Source organism: Triticum aestivum, chromosome 5D (genome assembly GCF_018294505.1).
Source record: "Triticum aestivum cultivar Chinese Spring chromosome 5D, IWGSC CS RefSeq v2.1, whole genome shotgun sequence".
Lineage (NCBI taxonomy): Eukaryota > Viridiplantae > Streptophyta > Magnoliopsida > Poales > Poaceae > Triticum > Triticum aestivum.
In genome coordinates, this window is record NC_057808.1 from 289047451 (window position 1) to 289070627 (window position 23177).

The 23177-nt window shown below is 47.8% G+C and overlaps 2 protein-coding genes across 5 annotated transcripts; one reads left to right on the forward strand and one right to left on the reverse strand.

Moving 5' to 3' along the window:
• The first annotated feature begins 14878 nt into the window (after positions 1-14878).
• Positions 14879-17410, forward strand: LOC123120512 (uncharacterized). Its single transcript, XM_044540524.1, has 3 exons — positions 14879-15162; positions 15726-16751; positions 17073-17410. Exons 1-2 carry the CDS (start codon positions 14879-14881, stop codon positions 16507-16509), a joined length of 1068 nt encoding a protein of 355 aa, XP_044396459.1. The 3' UTR covers positions 16510-16751; positions 17073-17410.
• A 1134-nt stretch (positions 17411-18544) lies between these two features.
• LOC123124692 (zinc finger CCCH domain-containing protein 54) lies at positions 18545-21661 on the reverse strand. 4 transcript variants are annotated; one of them, XM_044545270.1, is made up of 8 exons: positions 21404-21661; positions 20440-21296; positions 20191-20352; positions 19920-20102; positions 19722-19792; positions 19434-19622; positions 19235-19361; positions 18545-19103 (listed from the first exon to the last, which is right to left on the reverse strand). In XM_044545270.1, exons 2-8 carry the CDS (start codon positions 21285-21287, stop codon positions 19037-19039), a joined length of 1647 nt encoding a protein of 548 aa, XP_044401205.1. In that variant the 5' UTR covers positions 21288-21296; positions 21404-21661; the 3' UTR covers positions 18545-19036. The 4 variants fall into 4 exon arrangements, with proteins under 4 accessions (XP_044401205.1, XP_044401202.1, XP_044401203.1 ...); XM_044545267.1 differs by having other exon boundaries at positions 20440-21344; positions 21449-21660; XM_044545268.1 differs by having other exon boundaries at positions 20440-21344; positions 21417-21660.
• Positions 21662-23177: the final 1516 nt, after the last annotated feature.

Below are 23177 nucleotides of genomic sequence, written 5' to 3' on the forward strand. Positions count from 1 at the left end.
CACTAGGACATCTGCCGTGACAATTCCATGACAGTTGGCGTCCACCGTGGGGCCTGCGTACGGTGATGTTGAGTTCTTGAAGGGATCTATCCTAAGGATCAAGAAGCTCGCAATATGATCAGATAAAAAGAGCCGGCATGGAACAATCGTGCAGGAAGCCTGCTGTCAGCCGGGTTAATTAATCCTGCTCATTAAACTTTGGAAGGATGGATACAAGATTGAGATCAGGAGTTAGGGTTGCGTCTGTACACGGCCACAAGTCGCCGAGATCAATGCGGAGTTTTTCCGCAGCAAACGTATTGCGGTATACGTCAACTAGTCCGATTTAGCAACCGGGTCTGATTGCTGCCCTCTAGCGTGAAGACTAAAGCCTGCAGGCAAGTTGATTGACAGATATCTCTGTTTACTACACGGAAAAGCAAACTCCTCAAGGGCACAGATTCCTAGGCCAATCATTACCTTACAATGGATTTCACATAAGGCTTTTCAAGTGGCTGCTCACGTCAGTTTCCGGTTTTCAAATAATGTACCTGGTTTTTAAAGAGTCCAGAGATGATTTCCGACGGGGGCTTGATGCGTCAACCCGCTACCCGAAAAATTTCTGCTACTGTTCCCTGTGTTCGCTGCTATGGTTACCCTTTAAAACAAAGGCAACGACCCGGATACGGCTGCGACCCAGTTTTTCGCTCCAGTGATTTTCCTCCAAGCCGGCCTGCCTCCTGCTGTGGTTCTGTTGAGGCTCGCCTCGCCGGCGCCAGTCCGCCGCCCTTCCGAGTCATGAAAAAAAAGAAAAAAAAAGAGGTTAGGCCACGATCTGGAAGGCACGAGGTGGAAGTCAAACAAAGAATGGCTCGGACGAACTCGCATCGAGCCGCTGCCTCTGCGCCACGCCTAGCTACCAGACCGCGACCGCCTCCACCTCGCTTTGAGCCGCCGGCGCTGCAGGCGTATCTCGAGAGAGCTTCCCGCTGCTATTCCTTAACATGACGATGGGAGACTGTAAATTAATTGGCAAGTGCTTCTGTATGAGCAGGCACGCATCAATCAAACAAGTACTACTAGTCATATCAAGCAAAAGACTAGGATGGTCTACTATTTCTCAATGGCAAGAGTCACGTTCGATGGGCTTGCAAGATTTAGATGGAAGAAAAGCCAAAGAAGAGAAAAGGAGAGAGCCACGACCCGGAGGTTGAGACGGACATGGATTTAGCAAAACGCGCGACTCGAAAACGGAATTGGCTGTAGACTGTGGCCTCCGCCGCCGACCGGCGCGAGCCACCTCCGCCGTTTCCGTGGCCTCGCCAAACCGCCCTGTTGCAATTGTGGCCTTGGCCCGCTTCAGATCACCGCCTCGCCTCGCTGGGCCCTAAGCCGTGGCTCTGCCTCTGCCGCGACTGACCTCGAGTCGCCCGGTGTCGCTGCCTTCGCCGCTGTGGCCGTCCCCGAAGCCACCCAGCTTTATTCTGCCCGCCGTTGGAGCATCCCTGAGTCACCACCTGTTTCAGCCGCTGCTACGGCCTTGTGGTGAGTCACTGGCTCCCGCCGTGACACGCTTTGGCTCCGCCTCCACATAACTCTGCTGCCGGTTCACCTCTGCCTCGCGACAGCCGTCGAGCCGCCCGCGACTGTGCCGCGCGTCGAGACGCCCCGTCGCCATGGTTCTGCTCGCTGTCGCCTTCAAGTCTCCTGCGACGTGCCTGTGCCTCGTGCTGTTCAAACCGCAGTCTTTGAGCCGGGCCCTGCCTGCGAGAAGCCTCAAGCCGCGGCGTCTCCTTGAGTATAAGAGTGAAGATAGCTGTTATATTCTCTGGCCCCAGCCAGTAAAAACATCTATACCAAGCAAAGCCTTGTGCAGAGCCAGATTATTAAAGGATCAGCTCCCGAGATGTGCCTCCCCGCTCCCATCAATGCCAAAGAATTACTGGTAGTGTCCATGTCCGTGGAAGATTAGAGATTAGTAGTAGTACCGCTTGGTGTGTTGGTGTCACTTAGAGATCAATCGGCGTGGGCACATTCTGACGGGCAATGCACTACATGGAAATCATCTATCGTCCAAATATATCAGATGGTATCTGTCTAAATTATTTTTATTTGTACTTAATTCTTGTGAGAACAACTACTCTGCCCTACAGTGTTATCCGCAGGACAATATCCACTATAAAAGTGACGCCAAGATCCTGAGTACGGAGTGCGAGCCGGTGATAACTGCATTGGAGTCTGCACGTATTACGTTGCCCAACGGATATGTGTGCAAGTCGCCACCCCCGCAGTACGGTTTATGTCAATACGAGGTCAACTTACCCGTCTGCGCCTGCGGCCGGCTTTTGTGCCCGCGCCGGCTCACAAACGCTACGGCTGCGCTCGACTCTCTTGTCCACGCCGGCTTACAACGCCACGGACGACTCGCCCGTCCGCTTTCGCTGTCGGTTCACGCGTCCACACCGGCTTACAATAAGGAGGATAACTACTAGCCTGACGTATCAGGTGGAATCCATCCATTATATTTTTATATTATATATTGTTTTCTTTAAAAAAAGAGCAATTACTTTGGGTTGCGCTATTTTTTGATGCAGGACAATTGTTCATCGCAAATGCTATGACCGTGTCATGGATGTATAGCTCACACCACCATTATAATGTGCTAGCATCTGACCACACCATCAAGCTCGATGAATATATCTGCAAGCCGCCATTCTGCAGACCAGTTTACATCAACATGATGTGGTTAACTCGCCCGTCCGCGCCGGCTTACAATCCCGCGGCCGACTCATCTGTCCGAGCCGCCTCTGATGCTGCGGTTGTCTTTGTCGTCCGTCTCTCGCGGCCTGGTCTACATCAACACACCGGGCCGCACCTGTCTGTATGAGCTGTTTAATTGAGTATGAGCAAGTCACTGCTTGGGTAGCCCGGTTTTTCTTTCAACAAATTGGAGGCAAATTATCATATACTATCAACCGCCGTCGGCACTGGATGGCTCAATGGACAGGCACACAAGTCGCCGCCACTACAGTTTGGTTAAACTTCAAGGAGCCAGTTGGAAGGAACCATTGGCCGAGTTGCTGACACAGCTCATATGGGAACATTTATAACCCGCCGCAGTCACCTCAACATTCTGTGGATTCACATCGTGCTATCAACACCAATGATATACAACTTATGCCGGTTTATATCACGGTCAAATATGCAGAATCTCAAGCCAACTCCTCGAGTCACCTTGAGACTCGGGGGCTACGATGACATGACTCAGCAAATATTGCCGGTTTTTAGTGAATTCAAGAACCCTAGGACGATGGAGGGAAAGATAACCCGGTTCCGGAGGCTACTGTTATATTGATGAAAATTTAAAGGTCGTCAGAAAATTTCCGGCTTAGAAAGTGTATGACAGTTACAAAATCCCGGCTCAATGAAGAAGTTCCGGGTCATCAGAAAGGATTCTGATTTACGATCCGGTTCAAGGGAAATCTGTTCTCCCACGAAGCTCTGAAGCTCTCAAATCCGGTTTAAGAATTTCCGGTTCAAAAAAGAATTAACTTCTCGCAAGTTCGAGTTTAAAGGCCGTCAGAAAATTTCTGGCTGAAAATGAAGATTCCGGTTTAAAATCCGGTTCAAGAGAAAGATGTCTCCCACAAAGCTTTGAAGCTCTCAATATCCGGTCTAACATCCAGTTCAAGAAGAATTTATCTCTTGCAAAAAGTTAAAGGTTGCCGAAGAGGACCTGCTGCCATGATGCGCGGTTCAAACATGGGTATCCTCCCTTATTTGCTTATCATATTATTGATCACGTGGGGGTATCTATTTATAAAGCGGAGTTATGATTACCCTTTAATCCGGCTTATAAAGCCATATCTAAAAATCACTTGGGGGCTTGGTCGTGTCGGAACCATAGCTCGCCAGAAAACTACTTCGGGGCCAAAGAGAGTGTTGCAACAGAACAACTCAAACATAGGCACCCACTAAGCACAGCTCAAATTGTTACTTGGGGATTCTTTGCTGTCGCAATGAACAAAGAATCTACACTTGTAATAGGCTATCAAGCCACGGCTTGGAAGCCTGGTGTATACACCTAAAACCCTGGGTTATCCTGCCTTTTTAAGTAAGTCACTCCGCCCAGGTAAACCTGGTATGACCTGTCGAACTTTGACAAGTTACTCTGATAAGACCCTGAACTTGTCAAGTTAAAACAACGATTGGTTAAGGATTGAGGACCATCTTAAAAGGTTTTGTAAAATGGTTTAACTCAGTGGGCTGACAGCCCAAGAAAAGCCTCGAATTTGGGGCCTGGCAGCCCGTGAAAAGCCTCGACTACAAGTTTTCATCTGCTTTTATTTGCTAAGTTTTTTCTCCTTTGATGAGATTTATAATGTTTTTGATAAACCGGCATTCATTAACCCGGCTCGGCTTTCAACTACAAGTTGTCAGTACATGATTAGTTATAATCCGGCGATTATTAACCCGGTCTGGTTTCGACTATAAGTCGCCAGTATTATATATGGTTAATCCGGTGTTTATCACAATCTGGTACGGTTTTATCATAGACCGACACAATATGGAAGGAGTTATCAGTACTCATGATTAGGGTTATCACCCTTACTACAAAAAGTTGGTAAACCAACGATGTGATTCAATGTCACAGGTATGATATATTTCATATTTGATTATTATTATTAAGTGCAGCCTTGTAACCCGGGTTATATGTTGGGCATTATGACCCATCCGGCGGTAAACCGCCAGAACACTTTAAACTTGTTGTATGCAGAAAGAGGTTGAATAAAGCATGATTATAAATCACCGGCGTTTATTAACCCGACCTGGTTTTCGACTATAAGTCGCCAGTATGATGATAAATTATTCAGTGTTTATTAACCCGGACTAGCTTGGGATTATAAGTCGCCAGTATATATTTGGATTGCGCCATTGGAATCATGCGCTCATAAATCATTGGATTATATTATTCAAATCTTCAAATAGCCAACATGGCTGGATTTTATTATGGTTATCAGCAACCAGTATTATGATTAAGGTTTTCAAAGTCGCTTTAGCGCAATCGCTATTATATTATCAATGGATATAATTTATTCTACAATTGAAGGAATAGTCCCGAGTCGCTGCAGGCTTATGACCGGCACTTGGGGGCTACATTATTCAAGTTGAGATTATATCAAATATACAAGTCTCATGTCGCTGCAAGCATGCACCATGACACTTGGGGGCTAATGCAGAGTCATTTTTATTGGCCTTATTGAAGACCCGACTCATCGTATCTTAATGAGCCGGCCCTTGGGGGCTACCAATTGCTCCTATGAATGATTCAAGGTACATAAGTCTTAATTCATTATATTCAAGGGCCCACTGCTCAGTTGGTAAAGCACAAAGCTCTTAACCTTGTGGACGTGGGTTCAAGCCCCATGGTGGAGTTACATCATATGATGTTATTTTCAATGAAGCATGATGATATTTATAAATTCCCTGCTCATTATTGCATAATGACCCGGCCCTTGGGGGCTACACTCGTTGAAGTTTTTTGAGCATCAGGCAATTACAAGTCCCAGGTTGCTGCAAGCATAACAACTCGGCACTTGGGGGCTACATAATATGGAATATTCAGTTGTGACTAGTGACTGAGATGAACAATCCGGATTTCTTCAAGGTTGCAACATTTATATTGAAACAAGTCTTAAGCTATCACTATGTTCTCCTCTTAAGACTTGGGGGCTACAGGTAATATGCATATAAAGGAGGAACATCTTCAAATTCTCAGTTCTGAGCAAACCAGATTGACCCGGTGTCTGCAACAATTATGACCCGGCGTCGGTAACAGTTATGACTCGGTGCCATCCATATTTACAAACCGGCAATTTTGGTAATATTAAACTGGCAAGTTTTACATCTTCAAACCGGCTGAATATCAGATGAGTATTTCAAGACCCATATTTCTTAAGCCGGCGCTTTGGAAGCCGACTCAAGTGGATTATTCTTCACAATATTTCTCTGTGAGAAACCAATATCAGCAAATTGAGTATGAAGCTGGCTTATTGACCTGGATTTTCTAGAAGAAGGAAATGACAAGGAATTAAGGATGATCAGGTGCCGGTTTACAAGAATTCTTAACCCGGAGCATAATCTGTCAAATTTGTTCTTGTGTTTGTTTTACAGGATCAGTTTAACATGGATAAACCCAAATTAAACTAGGGGCTATTGTCGGGGATATACCCCGCGGCGTAAACCGGCCGGAAGTATAACCCGGCCGGATTTGGCGGTTTATTGAGACCCCGCTGACACTTGGCGATTCACTGGCGACCCGCCCTGACCTGGCGGTTTACAAGTAACCCGCCTGGTCATTATGATTCACTGGTGCCCCGGCGGGCGGGTCAGACGGATGACAAGGCCCAAGGCCCAGAAGGCCGGTTCATGTTAATGGTGGGCCGATTTATGAGGAAAGCACAAGGAATATTCTCCTACAAAAGGAAGCAAGACTAGGACTCCACTTGTAATAGAATAATCCTAATCCAACTAGGACTAGTCATGTAAACCGCCCCTTCAACATATATAAGGAGGGGCAGGGCTCCCCAAAGAGGGACAGGAAAGAAGAAACAATCTCTAGGGCTAGACACAAAGAGCCGGTTGACCGGCGACTCCCTCATGATCATAATGAGACCTAGCCTCAAACAGCATGTAGGGTTGTTACCGGATGATGTTTCCCGGGGCCCGAAGCTGTCGAAATCCTTGTCTTGTGTTGCGTCTCTCGATTCCACTCAACCCCTCTCAAGCTACTACATAGATGTGTTGGCCTCACGACTAAGTCCTTTCACTAGGACATCTGCCGTGATGATTCCACGACACTCCCCATCACATACATGCCCCCTCTTGTCCCATCTCTCCTCATCCATCATTTATTTTATCCCTGCATGAACCACAATAGGAAACCAGTGAAAAAGGAAATGCAAAGAAAAAATTCGCCCATTGAAATCTAAGCACATCCTCTCCCGCAATCCCATTGAACAAAGAAAATGCAAAGAGATCATATCGGATGTTGTTTTGTTCACGCCACCTCAAGTTCTTAGTTTGAGTTGATCAATATCATTCCATAAATTTTTGTGTATGTAAGAACCTGTCCTTACGTGCATTTCAGGGCCTCAATCAAGTATGTACACTAAACAGTGCATGCTAACCAAACTATCTGTTCACTCCCACAACTCCTTTGTGTTCTACTCGTACATATCATCTGCGCATAGACCTAGCTCGGATGCCACTGTCGGGGAACGTTGCATGAAAATAAAAAAATTCTACGCACACGCAATATCTATCCATGAAGATGCATAGCAACGTAGGGGAGTGTGTGTCTACGTACCCTCGTAGACCGTAAGCGGAAACGTTTGTTAACGCGGTTGATGTAGTCGAACTTCTTCGCGATCCAACCGATCAAGTACCGAACGTACGACACCTCCGCGTTCAGCACACGTTCAGCTCGGTGTCGTCCTCGCCTTCTTGATCCAGCAAGAAGGGCGAAGTAGTAGATGAGTTCCGGCAGCACGATGGCATGGTGACGGTGGTGGTGATGCTATCTTCGCAGGGCTTCGCCTAAGCACTCCGAAAATATGACCAAGGGACGAAACTGTGGAGAGGGACGCCGCACACGGCTAAGAGATTGTTGTGGGTTTGTGTGGCGCCCCCTCCCTCATATATATAGATGGTGGGAGAGGGGAGGCAGCCAAGAGGCACCCCAAGGGTGGCCGAATCCCCCTTGGGCTCCTACCCTGGCCGCCCCCCTTCCTTGTTGGAGCACGGGAGGAAGGCAGGGGGAGGTGGCATCCCCCTTTCCTTTCTCCCATGAGGTGGGAAAGGCAGGAGGGGCCAACCCTCCCCCTTTCCTTCCCCTAGGGCCGGCAGCCAGGTAGAGGGCGCGCCAGCCCCCTTGTGCGCTGGTGTGTGCCTCCCCTTGGCCCATTAGGCCCACAAGCCTCCCGGAGCCTCCCGGAACACCTTCCGGTGATCCGATGGTTACCCAGTACAACCCGAAACCTTTCCGGTGTCCAAATAGCATCGCCCTATATGCCAATCTTTACCTTCAGACCATTTCGGAGCTCCTCGTCATGTTTGTGATCTCATCCGGGACTCCGAACAACATTCGGTCACCAAATCACATAACTCATATAACACTATATCGTCAACGAACGTTTAAGCGTGCGGACCCTACGGGTTTGAAAACTATGTAGACATGACCAAGACACCTCTCCGGTCAATAACCAATAGCAGAACCTGGATGCCCATATTGGTTCCTACATATTGTACGAAAATCTTTATCGGTCGAACCTTATGACAAGATACGTAATTTCCTTTGTCTATCGGTATGTTACTTGCCCGAGATTCGATCGTCGGTATCTTCATACCTGTTCAATCTCGTTACCAGCAATTCTCTTTACTCGTTCCGTAATACATCATCTCGTAACTAACTCCTTAGTTACTTTGCTTGCAAGCTTCTTGTGATGTGCATTACCGAGTGGGCCCAGAGATACCTCTCCGATACACGGAGTGACAAATCCTAATCTTGATCCATGCCAACTCAACAAACACCTTCGGAGATACTTGTAGAGCATCTTTATAATCACTCAGTTGCGTTGTGACGTTTGATAGCACACAAGATATTCCTCCGGTATCCGGGAATTGCATGATCTCATAGTCGAAGAAATATGTATTTGACATTAAGAAAGCAATAGCAATAAACTGAACGATCATATTCTAAGCTAACAAATGGGTCTTCTCCATCACACCATTCTCCTAATGATGTGATCCCGTTATCAAGTGACAACACATGTCTATGCTTAAGAAACCTTAACCATCTTTGAACAACGAGCTAGTCTAGTAGAGGCTTACTAGGGACACGGTATTTTGTTTATGTATCCACACATGTATTTAAGTTTTCGATCAATACAATTCTAGCATGAATAATAAACCTTTATCATGAATAAGGAAATATAATAATAATAACTTTATTATTACCTCTAGGGCATATTTCCATCAGTCTCTCACTTGCATTAGAGTCAATAATCTAGATTACATTGTAATGAATCTAACATCCATGGAGTCTTGGTGCTGATCATGTTTTGCTCGCGGAAGAGGCTTAGTCAACGGGTTTGCTACATTCAGATCCGTATGTATTTTGCAAATTTCAATGTCCCCATCCTTGACCTTTTCACGAATAGAGTTGAAGCGTATCTTGATGTGTTTGGTTCTCTTGTGAAACCTAGATTCCTTCGCTAAGGCAATTGCTCCAGTGTTGTCACAAAAGATTTTTATTGGACCCGATGCACTGGGTATTACACCCAGATCGGATATGAACTCCTTCATCCAGATTCCTCATTCGCTGCTTCCGAAGGTACTCCGCTTCACACGTAGATGCCGTCATGACGTTCTGGTTGGAATTGCACCAACTAACAGCTCTACCATTCAATACAAACATGTATCCGGTTTGTGACTTGGAGTCATCCGGATCAGTGTCGAAGGTAGCATCGATGCAACTATTTACGACGAGCTCTTCGTCACCTCCATAAACGAGAAACATTCGTTGGTCCTTTTCAGGTACTTCAGGATGTTTTTGACCGTGCTGTCTAGTGATCCACTCCTGGATTACTTTGGTACCTCCCTGCCAAACTTATTGTAATTTTTATTATTTCTATTTTCTAGTGTTCATTGTACTATCATGATTGAAGATAAATAGATTGGAAACTTTTTCAAAAGAAAATTACTTCTCAATTTCCATCTAAAAATAGAGTAGTTCTCATTTGTTTCCAAACGTCTCACACCCCATCTCCCAAAACAGAATCTGACACACCGGCCGTCTCCTCTCCTTCTTTGGGCGAGAATGGAGTCTCCTCTGATCGTCAAGTCGGAGTCGGAGTTGGAGTGGAGCACCCCGAAGACGCCGCGGTCGAGTAGGCCCAGTGCAGAGAAGACCACTACCCCCATGCCAGACCCAGTTATTCAGTAACTTCACCTGTAGCGTTTCAGACAAATACCGCTTCAGATAACGAACGGCTAGGATGAGTCCTGAGCTCTAGTGGAATGTCCACCGTTAGATGTTAGTTACTGTTACACTGTTCCATTTCATGCGTTGCCGTTAACGGTAAGCTATCGCTTATAACCAGCCGGGCTGTGGCTGGGAAGGCACTATGTTGAATCTCCAATTGCTTTCATTGGGCTAGAACCCTAAACATAATACAGTTCCTCTTACAGCTCATACCCCCTTGATCTGAAATTCTCGCCCAAATTACTATGGTCGATCTTTAGATCCTTCCCGGGTCTGACAAATTGGTATTCAGAGCAAGGTTGTTCCTCGGCCACAAAAATTTCGTCCAGAGAAAGCGTAATCCCACCCAATTCCCTCCCCTTAAGTAGATCGGGACCAATTTGCACCGCGGCAGCGCAGGTGGTCGCGATCTGTACCAGGGTGGCGTTGGCGGCGGCGATCTGTACCAGGGCGGTGCAGGCGGCGGCGATTTGTTCGGCTGCAAACCAGTAGCGCGGAAAGGTTGCTGGAGAACAATTCTCCTATGGTAAAATTCCTTGTCTATCGCTGGTTCGTGCAGCTCAGGAGGAGAGGATCGAGAAGGTGGCAGGATCTGAGCTAAGAGTCGGGTTACCGAATTATTTTGGCTGTAAAATTCCTCCTCTCTACCTCAGATCAAGGCGATGGGGCGCACCAAGACGATCGATGACGCAGATCTGCAAGAGGTTCTCTCTCTGCGTGATGATTTCGGTGTTCTGCAGAAAGACAGTTCTCTGATGCACTCAGAAGTGGTGAAACTCCAGACCGATGTTCAGTCCATGAGCAAGAAACAAGGGGATATAGCTCTGCAAGTTGGCAACGTGGAGCAAGCTGTCATTGATCTGAGCAAACAACTATCGGCTATCAGCACAGTTTTGAAGAACATGGTGCTACCAAATGCTCCCCAACAAGCAGAGGCACAACTTCCCAGTTCCAGTCAAGTGGTTAAATCACCTACTTTAGATCAAAAACAACCTGCAGACACAAATGACAGACTTGAGCAACTGAGGAAACAATTAGCTGCTGAAAAAGAGAAATCAAGGCAAATGGAAGAGTTGCACCTTCAGAACTTACCACCAATTAGAACATCCAGACCTACAGTCCCACCAGGGTTTGCAAATCAAGGAAGACAAGAAACTGCTAGTGCTTTGGGAACACCTGTAACTGCAAGGCAAGAAGGCCATACCCCAGCTTTCAACAAATTTCACCAGCAAAACAGAGAGAGGCAGCTCTGGCAAGGCTATTACAAGACATATGAGCAGGACATGCAGGCACAGTTTATGAAATCCATCACTAAAGGACCAAAGCTGGATTTTCCTAAGTTCAGTGGTGAGGACCCAGTGGGTTGGATACGACAGTGTAACAAATACTTTCAGATGTCTGGAGCACCAGAAGAATATAAAGTATCCTTAGCACAGATGTATATACAAGATGAAGCAGACACATGGCTAAGAAGATCTGGGCTACTCAAAAAGAAATTGTCCTGGAAGGAGTTTGGGGCAGAAGTAGTAAAAAGGTTCTCACAGCAAGGATCATATGATCTAACTGATAAGTTCAACACACTAAAACAAGGCAGTAGCACAGTTTCTGTGTACACTAAAACATTTGAGGATTTGATGGCAGAAGTGCAAGAGGAAAATCCAGAATTGAGTGAACTATGGTTTGTGAGGTGCTATGTAAATGGACTCAGAGAAGGGATTAAATTCCAAATTAGACCACACAAACCACAGACACTGACTGATGCTTACTGCTTAGCAAGAGATGTAGAACCTTGTCATCCTCCAGTGCTGCCTGTAGCCAAGAAATAGAACATTTCTTATTCCAACTACTATCAGAAACAACAGTATAGTGTGCCTAGTAAACCAAGTTCAACTTCTTCACAACAACCAGTTACTGTAGCCAAACAACCTGAAACAGCAACTGTCAGTAATCAGAAATTCAAGAAACCTGGAGAGTGTTGGAGATGTGGGGACAAATGGGTCCCTGGACACAAATGCAAATTAATTCCAAATGTGCACATGATGCAACAGGAAACAATGGAACAACATGACAATAATGAGGAACAGACAACACCTAAACAAGAGGAAATGATGGAGGAAGAAGAGCAAGTTATGTTCATTTCTGCTCATGCATTGGGACAACAGCTAGCTGTTCCAACTCCCACAGTTATAGTTCATGTTAATGGTAAAAGAGCTGTAGCCCTCTTAGACTCAGGAAGTACAACTTCTTTCATGAGCCAAGATTTTGCTGTCAAATGTGGCTGCCAAGTGCTACCTGTTAAACCAAGAACTATTGATGTAGCTGGAGGAGGCAAGCTTATATCTTCAACTGTAGCACCTGCTTGTGAGTTTCAACTTGCAAAACTCAAGTTAACTCACAACTTCAGAGTTTTACCATTACCCAGTCATGATATTATCTTGGGATATGATTGGTTTTCTCTGGTTAGTCCTGTAGCATTTGATGTGCCAAAGAACAAATTCAGTTTCACTATCCAGGGCAAGCAAACTGTCACTACAGCTATATTCAATCACACTGAAACTGCAGAAGAAGTTCTAGCTAAAACAACAACAAAGCTATTGGAAAAAGGGGTAGAAGGATTTCTCCTCCAAATGCACAACATTGTGCTGGCAGCTCCTGAGGGATTTAAAACACCACCACAAGTGCAGAAGCTTCTGCTGGAGTATGCTGATTTGTTTGAAGAACCTTCCAACTTACCTCCTCATAGAGAGAGTGACCATACCATTCCTTTAAAGCCTGGAACAGACCCACGTCATACTAGACCATACAGAGTCCCTCAACATCAGAAACAGGAAATGGAAGAACAAATCAAGAAATTATTAGTAGCACACTTTATAAGGCACAGCCAGAGTCCATATGCAGCTCCTGTAATTCTGGTAAAGAAAAAGGATGGATCTATGAGATTGTGCACTGACTTCAGGAAGTTAAATGCTGCTACTATCAAGAACAAATTTCCAATACCAGTGATTGAAGATCTATTGGATGAGTTACATGGAGCAAAGTACTTTTCCAAAATTGATTTGAGAGCTGGTTACCATCAAATTAGGATGCACCCTGATGATGTGCATAAAACAGCTTTCAGAACTTTTCTAGGGCATTTTGAGTACCTGGTCATGCCTTTTGGACTGTCAAATGCTCTAGGAACATTTCAAGCAGTAATGAATAAGATCTTTGGACCATATCTCAGAAGATTTGTCCTAGTTTTCTTTGATGATATATTAATCTACATCAAAACACTTGAAGAGCATAGGGAGCACATACAGACAGTGTTGCAAGTGTTGAGAGAGAACAAGCTGTGTGCTAAACAATCTAAATGTGTGTTTGCTGTCCAAGAGGTGGAATAGCTGGGTCATGTGATTTCAGCAGAGGGAGTAGCAACTGACCATAAGAAAATTAAGGCTATTGCTGAGTGGCCCACACCAGATAATGTGACAAAACTAAGAAGCTTTCTGGGTTTGGCAGGTTACTATAGAAGATTCATAAAAGGGTATGGAGTTATTTGCAGACCACTACATGATCTTCTTAAAAAAAGGGCAGTTCTCATGGACAACTGTTCATGACACAACATTTGCACAGCTTCAACAGGCCTTAATTACTGCCCAGTTTTAGCACTCCCAAATTTCTCTCAGCCTTTTGTTTTAGAAACTGATGCTTCTGGCAAGGGCATTGGAGCAGTTTTAATGCAACAGGGCAGGCCAATAGCATATTATAGCTCCGCACTTTGCCCCAGAAATGCTGCATTGTCAACTTATGAAAAAGAAGCTTTGGCTATACTAGAAGCATTGAAAAGATGGAGACACTATCTCTTAGGCAGAGAACTGATAATCAAGACTGACCAACAATCACTCAAGTTCATCACTGATCAGAAAATAATTGAAGGTGTGCAACACAAACTAATGATGAAGTTGTTGGAATTCAATTTCCAAATTCAATACAAGAAAGGAGTTTTCAACAAGGTAGCTGATGCTCTTTCAAGAGTTCTACCTAGTTGCATGGCAATATCCACTGTCACACCTGTTTGGGCAGAGGAGTTAGTTCAGAGTTATCAACAGGATCCTGAAACCAAAGCATTACTGGAGAAACTATTACTCACTCCTGATCATACTTTGGAAGATCATCAACTGATTGCAGGAGTCATCAGGTACAAAGGAAGAATTGTTGTGGGCAATATTCCTGCATTCAGAACAAGGTTGCTAGAAGCTTTGCATAGTTCCCCTATAGGAGGACATTCAGGAACAAGGGCAACTTACCACAGAGTGAAATCAATTTTCTACTGGCAAGGACTTAAATCATCAGTAGAGAAATTCATTGCTGCATGTCCCATTTGCCAGAGAGCAAAACATGAAAACTGCCTGCAACCTGGACTACTTGATCCAATACCTATAGCTGACATGGCATGGCAACACATTTCTATGGATTTTATAGAAGGCCTTCCCAATTCACAGGGCAAGGAGGTAATCCTGGTAGTGGTTTAAGTATGCTCATTTTATGCCCCTGTCACATCCATACTCAGTTCTCACTGTAGCACAAGCATTTGTAGACAATGTCTTAAAGTTGCATGGCCCACCCAAGTTAATCATATCTGACAGAGACAGGATCTTTACCAGCAAGCTATGGAGAGACATATTTTCATCTTGGAAGAGTGAACTGAGATATAGCACTGCATACCATCCCCAGACTGATGGCCAAACGAAAAGAGTAAATCAGTGTTTGGAAACTTATCTCAGATGCATGACAAGCACAGAACCCAAGAGATGGTGCTCATGGCTACCATTAGCTGAGTTTTGGTATAATACTACATACCACACTGCTATCAAGATGTCCCCCTTCCAAGCTTTGTATGGTTTCCCACCACCCATGATTTCTGAACTTGCTATACCTGTCCCTGAGGAGGAGGAGGCACAGAATTTCCTAGCTGCTAAACAACAGATACTGGAGCACTTAAAATCCAATTTGCTCCAGGCCCAGAACAGAATCAAAAGATATGCTGATCTCAAACGAGTGGAAAGGGTATTTGAAGTGGTTGATATGGTCTACCTTAAGATGGCACCTTATAGACTAGCAGCATTTGGATTCAGAGGTGCTTTGAAACTACAAAACAAGTACTATGGTCCATTTCTAATTGTGCAGAAGATAGGCAATTCGGCTTACAAACTGCAATTTCCAGCGCATGTGCAAATACACCCAGTTTTCCATGTGAGTCAGCTCAAGAAGCATATTGGTCCCAATTCCATACCCAGCCCAAACCTATCGATGGTCAATCAAGATGGCACAATCAAGACTGGTCCAGCTGAGGTACTGCAAGTTCGGCAAGTGCCTAGACACAACTTGCCAGTCGTCCAATGGCTGATACAGTGGGAAAATTTGTTAGAGACAGAAGCTACTTGGGAGGATGCCGACTTCATCAAGTACTCATTCCCAGAATTCTTCAAGAAGACGACTCAAGCATGGCGCGAAGCAGCTCAAGCGCCATGAGGACACGTCGAACCTTACGAGGGGGCAATGTCAGACCCAGTCATTCAGTAACTTCACCTGTAGCGTTTCAGACAAATACCGCTTCAGAGAACGAACGGCTAGGATGAGTCCTGAGCTCTAGTGGACTGTCCACCGTTAGATGTTAGTTACTGTTACACTGTTCCGTTTCATGCGTTGCCGTTAACGGTAGGTCGGAGTCGGAGTCGGAGCGGAGCGCCCCGAAGACGCCGCGGTCGAGCAGGCCCAGCGCGGAGAAGACCACTACCCCCACCTCGTCCTCCGCCGCCTCCAGTGCCGGCGACGCAGATGCCCTCGCCGCCGCCGCCGACCACCACACAAAAGAAGAGGTGGCGGAGGCGGAGCCGCGTCTCGCCAGCAGGTTCGCCCACCTTGCCCCCCGCTGGTTGAGGCTCATGAATATCCCGCGGCCAGCAACGATTCCGACGCCGGCATTGGCCGCGGCGCGCACACCGTCGCGGACGCTGAACCCGCTCAACGCCCACACCTTCGCCGCGGCCGCTGCCCAATTCGCGGGCGAAGTGGCAGGCACCGAGGTGGACGCCGAGGCAAAGGATCTCGCAGCAGCAGCTGTCCCGTTCGCCGCGGGCACGCGCGGCAGCGCCGACGATCTTGTGCGAGCCGCGGATGCCTTGTCGAAAGCCGCGACGGGCACACCGTTCGCGGTTCAGTCGATGGATCTTCTGGTGTGCACAAGCTGTTTGGTTGTGATTCCAGAAGAGACCGAAACTGAGTGCCTCGTCCGCACCACCCATGAGTTCGTGACCGCAGCGCAAGGATCGTCAATGGAGGATGGTGCAAGGCTGTTCGCCCGAGCCGTTGATGCGTTTGCCGCAGGCAAGTTTCGTTCGGTGAAAGTAGCAGATACAGAATTGTGCAGGATGGGCCGAATGTTGGAACACATGGCAAGGATGGCACCAGATACTGAGAAGAAGCTGGCGGAGTCGCGGAGATAGCCATTGCGATCGTGGGAGAGTCCAGTATCCTGCTGCTGGAAGTGGATGACGCACCACCAAGCCGACCATCCTCCACGGCCAAGAGGGTCGATCTCGTCTCTTGCCTCCGTTGCCTTCAAGCTTGCTTCTCAAAAACTCCCACTACACCAGGCGTCAAGCCTCGTAAGCTATCTCAAAAAGCAACAACAGCTCCCACTGCAGTGCCAGTTCTCCCTCTGCATCGACATCAGGTTAAACGTCAGGTATGATTGTGGAAGATGCATCCCCATTCTATATTGAACCATGTTGAATCTTGGAGTACTCTGAATCTTGCAATGCAATGTGAATAACTTTCATGCTCCATAGGGCTACAGGGATGTGGCCTCTTCCAGATCAGTTCGGCGTTGTTTTTTTGTGTGTGTGTTTGGCTGATCTTTCATGCCTGTGTCTGTTTGGTGCAGCATATTTGTATTGCCTGAACTTATTTATGTTCTTGCTCCTTGCGCTGTTGAACCCTTGCTGTATGACCTGTTGGCATGTGTTGCCTTTTGTCTGAAGAAGTAACTTTCACCATTTTCTTTCAGGCGAAGATAGTTGATCAGAGGACATTTATCTTTGGTTTAACGTTGAGCACCACTATTGCACTGTTCACCACCATGAAGGTGGAGAGTGTCATGTCCGCCGAAGTCGCAGCTTGGGTAGGAGGAGGCAGCACAATTGCTTGGTTGTGTGTTAATGGGGGATCCATGATGAATTTGTATGGCCAAAGCATCTTTGAGCAGCGAGCAGCTCAACACTTGAGTCGTCTTGGAATGATGGGTTTAGCGCTCCTCTTCTGTTTATCCATGTACGCATGGTTCTTCCCTCACCTCCTGGGCCTATTCTGGACACTTGTGGGACTGGCTACTGCACTTCATGCTGCCCTGCGGCTTCTAGTACGTTGCCTTATTTTTCAACCAGTCCAATTTATATTTGTATATACAGATATACTTCGTTAAGCTTGCATTCATAGTTTTTTTTTTTTGAGGAATGCATTCATATGTATGCTTAGCTACAACCTGACAAGCTAACGTGTGCTGCTATTAATAACTGCAGAGCTGCTTCCGGCATGATGATGATAGCACCGTCAGATTGAGCGACGAGGACCTGTGCATGTGCCCGCGGTGCAAACCCTCATGCACCTGCTGCAGCAACCGTGGATCCAGGGCTCATGCTGTTGAGTCCTTGTGAGTGCCAAGACAGTCGACAATATAGCTACAGGTGCTCGTTCAAAAATACGGACCGACTCGATTGCTTCTGTCCATCCCAATTACACTGACATGATGTAAGGCTTCTTAGTTGGCAATGTTTGGTTTTCCTGCATGGGTTGGCAAGAAATATTCAAATAACTAACTCAGTTGCTTCTGTTCAGTCCAAATTCGACCGACATGATGGTTATGCGGTGGTGTTTTGAACAACATGGGTGAGGAATGTCTTTCTGTTTCGTAAGAATCGGCAAGAACCTAAGAAGAAGTGTGCAAGGACTAACTTGGTTGCTCTTGTTCAGTCCAAAATGACTGATTGACATGATGTAGGCTTCTTCTCTAGTTGGAGAATGTCAGTTTTCTTATCAGAATAGGGGAAAACTATTCAAGGACTAGCTTGGTTGCATTGGTTGACATGATGTAAGTAATATACAAGATGGTGTTTCGAGTAACCTAGTTGGAGAATGCCTGATTGCCTTGTAAAGGTCAGAGGAGATCCAATGACTGACTCGGTTGGTTTGTTCAGTACCGGTTGAATACTGCACGAGATGATTGAAGCGAAAGGAAGGTTCTGGTTTGTTCTATGTTTGCTATTTTAATTAATTTGAGGTCCAGTTATATGCACATTTCTAGCTGCCTATACATTATACACAGACTGCAGTCATATGTCATTTGTGATACTGAACAGCTGTAGATGGTTGTGCATTCTAAACAAAATAACTTTCTTTCTTTCTTTTGAAAAAACAACTTATATATAACCAAAGCATGATACAAAAAAGGAGTGTTGTAAGTATCAATAGTACTGTAACATATAAAGCTGAACAGATCACCTGTGTTTGTATTTATTACAGAAGTAACACCACATGCTAGCTAGCTAATGTTCCTGTTTATTTTTCATGCCCTTTCAAAATGATGGCAAAAACACTAAAAGATAACCTGTATCATCATCTCTTGTCTTATTTCAGGACAGCTATTTGGCATATGACTATTCATTGTGGTCAGACTACACATTTGTATCTGTGTCTATCCTGTAACTGTCCTCACCATTTTGAATGTGCTAGTAAAGTATGAAAAGATCTCACTCTTTCGCGTGTCACCTTTTTTTTGTTCGTTCTTTCGAAACTGTGTCCTGTGTCTCCTTTGCACTCTGTCCGCCTCTATCTACAGAAAAACAAACGGTTGCTTTGCTGATTCCTGTGTGTACTACAATGCTGTCTGTCTGTCATCCATCGCCGGGACCTGAACATAGATACCAACCCAAAGTCCAGAGTGGTAGTTCGTGTTTCTTTTCTTTGCCTGCCTCTTCATATGGCGTTTCCAGTAGGCGCCGACGATGCGAAAGGGCTCTCCGGGAGGAGTTCGATCTGGTTACTGCGATAATAAAACGGAGTCATAGGATGAACAAGGACGAACTGGCTCGATAAACACCAGGGTAATGGCAATGCAAATAAGTATACTCACATGTACACACACTTGAGAAACTAGTGAGTAGTAGTACGTACCTCTCTTGGTCATCGTAGTTGTTGTTTGCCTGTATGGGAGGGGCCTGGCTCTGGCTGGTTGAGACGATATCATCAAGTTGATCAGCCGTGGAGAGGGGATCCATGGTCCGTCCCACTTCCTTGGAACCTGAAGACGAAACATGATCAGAAAGATAAGAAACAGAGAGAGAAGACTTGGGAGTTGGCAGCAGCCACCGACCTGCGGATTGGGATTGGGACTGGGAGTGGGAGTTGAAGGGCGCGACGTCCCCGATGCTGCAATCGAAGTAGGCGGCGCACTGCGGCTCAACTACTCGGAGCCCGGCCAGGTGCCTCCTCTCGAGTTCGAGCAGCTGCTGCCTGTCGCGCGCCAGTTGCCTCCTCTCCAGCCTTGGAGAATCATACTGGTCTGCTCCCACAGATTAGTTCATCTGGTACTGTTAGCTAACAAATTTTGATCCGGCCGGTGTTAAAACTGCATTGTTGTTTGTAGTACTATTAGTAGTACCTGGATAGAACTCTGGATCGGTCTCGATCCAGCGTGGAGGATAGCAATGCGTCGTCGACTTGTTGTTGGTCCTGTCCACACCGCACAGAGATGAGTTACTAAGTTGTAGTACTACTTATATATGCATGAATGTTTCATTTGATGTGTAAAAAAAAAGATAGACAGGATGAAGAGTATGTAGGATTGTAGGTATGTTACCTCTCATTGATGCATTTAGTTTTCTCTCTGTAGGCTTTGGCGAGGACTCGTGATCCGCAGATGAAATGCGGGTTGCGCCGCATGAGAAGGGCCGTCACAGTCTCCGGGTTCTGGAAGCTCACGAACCCGAACATTCGCTGGTCTTGGCATGGGATCCGAACGTCACGCACCGGCCCGTACTGCCTGCCCGCCGCACATATCAACAAACAAACTTAACGCATAAGCATTTTTCCTAGCATATCGATCGATAGGAGAACGAAGGAACGATTACCCGAAATAATTGGCAACGTCGTCCTCGGTGAAGTTACTGTCGGAAGGAAACGTGAGGTATATCTGATGCGAGCTCGCCGGGATCTCCCCTCCTCTGTCGCTCCGGCAATCCGAGTACTTGGCGGCGTCCTCGGCGAGAACCACCGAGTGCTGCCCGTGCGGCCTACGTGCAACATTTCCAAGTTCCAACAACATAATGAATAATGATCATGCGCGTACGTACGTACGTCTACGTCCAGAGTCCACTCACCTTTCGATGACCCTGATCTTGTTGAGGCGGGAGAGCAGCTTGGTGAGGCTGAAGCCGGCCTTGCCGTGCCGCTGGCTCTCGGTCAGGTACCCGTCGGCCTGGAGCCCCTTGCCGTACTTCTCGCCGTAGAGCGTGGGCAGCGACGCGATGGACACCGGCTGCCCGCGCCGCGAGTGGAGCAGCTCCGTGATCTCTATCTCCAGGCTCTCCAACGACCCCGGCGTGGCGCCCCCGTGGATGTGGTGGTCGACGGCGAACCCGTCCGTGTACACCTGGTGGTGCGAGTAGTGGCAGTTCTGGCCGTTCTTGCAGATGCCCTTGAAGAAGTAGTGGCAGGGCCGTCTCGAGGACACCCCGTTCGACCGCCGGCCGTTCGCTGGAGGAAAGCCCACGGCGGCGTAGTACCCGCCGCCGCCGCCCAGGGCGCCGTCGCCGAGCGCGCCGTGCCGGCCGCCACGCAGCCCGTAGTGGGGCTCGGCCGCAGCGGCGTCGACGAACGAGTACTCCTTCTCCGCCGGCGGCGGGGAGTCCGGCGGCCAGTACTGGACGGCGGGGGAGAAATGGCGGAGGCCAGCGGGGTGGGAGCAGACCTGCTGGTAGCCGACGCCGTTGGGCTGGTGGTAGTGGTGGACGGGGGAGGCGGAGAAGCGGGCGTAGATGGCGGCGAGCGTGCCCTTGGCCTCGTAGATGGTGTTGCGCAGCGCGGCGTCGGTGGCGTAGGCGAGGTGCACCAGCTCATCCTCGTCGGGCTCCCGCAGCAGGATGCAGCCGACGATCTTGCTCACGTTGTCCGGCTCCACCTCCTGCACCCGGGAGAAGATGATCTTGGCTAGCTCCGCGGGCTCCATTGCCGCCGCCTGGACATGGATCGGATCGGAGCGCCCTACGTAACCAACCATGAGCCCCTAGAAAAAACCAACAAGTAATCACCACGGATCACTCGACAATGGCTGAACCCTCGTACCTCCGATACCGACCGATCAAAACGTGCAAGAGATTGATTGCGCACCGATCGACTCCAGGGAAGGAAGGCCGGGGTGGTTAAGGGCGTGAGGAGGAGAAGGAGGAGGCCGGCGTCGGCGGGAGGACTGGTGCTGCTGGAGCAGCTCTAGGGTACAAGGAAGGGTGGCGTGCGATTGGATCGGAGAGAGTTTATAGCCGCGGCGCGCGCGTTCGCTGAGGAGAGGATGGCGGAGAGGGAAAATCGGTGTGAAATGGTTGGGTTTTGACTGGGGATGGAGCTAGAGTGCGGCAGATCTGATTCCTGCTATATCAACCATGCATGGGTGCCGGGTCCAACCGGAATAAACGGCCCGATAAATCCACGCAGAAATATTCATTCCGGCCGTGTGAAATATGCTGGATGAGGGCAACGCAACCACCCCGTGGCCTGCCACCCGCGAAACGTTTTTTTCCCCCACCCAACCCAAACACAACGCTCCTTCTCGCTCCTGGACTCTGGCGGCGGCGGGGTTTAGAGATCGACGACGATGATCTTGGAGACTTCGTTTCCCCTTCTGCTCTCTCATCTGGTGGCGATAGGGCGATAGGGCGCGACCGGCGGCGGCGAGGCACGGACGGAAGCTCTGCCGTGTGGCGTGTACGTACGCGTTGATGTAGGACATGGAACTTCTTCTCGCGGTTGAGGACGGCACAAGGACGAGCAGGTGGCCGCAAACTTGGCCGTGACGTGAGCGACCATGATCGACCTTCCCTAGCTTGCACAACCAGCGCACCCACGCGTGCGTATGGTCACTCCAACCGGTGCCCGCGGCCGGGGAGGATCTTTGGGGAAGGGGAAATTGTTGAAATATGAGATGGGCCTAGAGCCCATATGACAATTTCAGATTTAATCTCTAAGGACCCATATAGGTGGGATGACAAGGTGGTGAAAAGTTTAGTCCCACCCCAGAAGTGGAAGGAGAGTTGGAGTGGTTTATAAGGGATTCTCTCCCTCGTGCTATTGGAACTTCAGAAGAAAAGAAGCCCTCGCGCACTCCTCCTCCTCGGCACGCCGCGCCGCGCCGCGCCGCGATTGAGCCGAGCCGAGCTCACTCCTATGCGCTTCTTTTTACCGGTCAGGAACGGAGAGTCTTTGACAGGTAGGGCCACGACCTGAGATGTCACGCGCGGCCGCACATATATATGTGGGGCGCTGCCAACCCTAGCCGCCGCGAAAACAGAACGCATCTCCATCTCCGCCTCCACGCCCACGTTGTTCCTCTGCTGCTGCTGCCGCCGGCGACTCCGTCCCGTTCACCGCGTACACGGTTGACGGGAGAGCAGGCCTCCGAAACCCCGCCTCTCCGGATCCTGTACGGCAGAGGGGCGATTAGGTTTTAGGGTAGCGACCGCTGAGAAGGCCGAAGCCGACAAGAAGGCCACTGAGGATGCCGCGGCTGCTGCCACCGCCACCGCTGCCGCGTGGCCGATTGGAGGGTATACATCGTTTATCCCTCTCGTGTTTCTTTCTGTTGTAGCAGTACTAGCAATATGCGTAGATGTTTCTACTATGTGCGTAGTACATGCTCTGTTAGATCATAATCAGTGTGTTATCAATGCTGTCCATGTCATGCTCATGATTTATTCATGAATTAATTTAATAAAAAAACTGCCTATTTACTCATCAATCCAAAAACCTAATATGTGTAGGAGTTTTTCGAATTCTGGTTTTGCTGCTGCACTGAAACCGTCCCCGTTTACGGGGACGTACTTTAAGCGTTGGCAGACTAAAACCA

Excerpts from the sequence above, each read along its gene's own strand:
- LOC123120512 (XM_044540524.1), top strand. The coding sequence starts at position 14,879 with ATGTCCCCCTTCCAAGCTTTGTATGGTTTCCCACCACCCATGATTTCT. Across the intron at positions 15,163-15,725 it reads GCTTTGAAACTACAAAACAA|GTCGGAGTCGGAGTCGGAGC; the intron begins GTACTATGGTCC and ends CGTTAACGGTAG.
- LOC123124692 (XM_044545267.1), bottom strand. The coding sequence starts at position 21,338 with ATGGTTGGTTACGTAGGGCGCTCCGATCCGATCCATGTCCAGGCGGCG. Across the intron at positions 19,793-19,919 it reads ACTAAATGCATCAATGAGAG|GACCAACAACAAGTCGACGA; the intron begins GTAACATACCTA and ends CGGTGTGGACAG. Across the intron at positions 19,362-19,433 it reads GTCCCAATCCCAATCCGCAG|GTTCCAAGGAAGTGGGACGG; the intron begins GTCGGTGGCTGC and ends TTTCGTCTTCAG.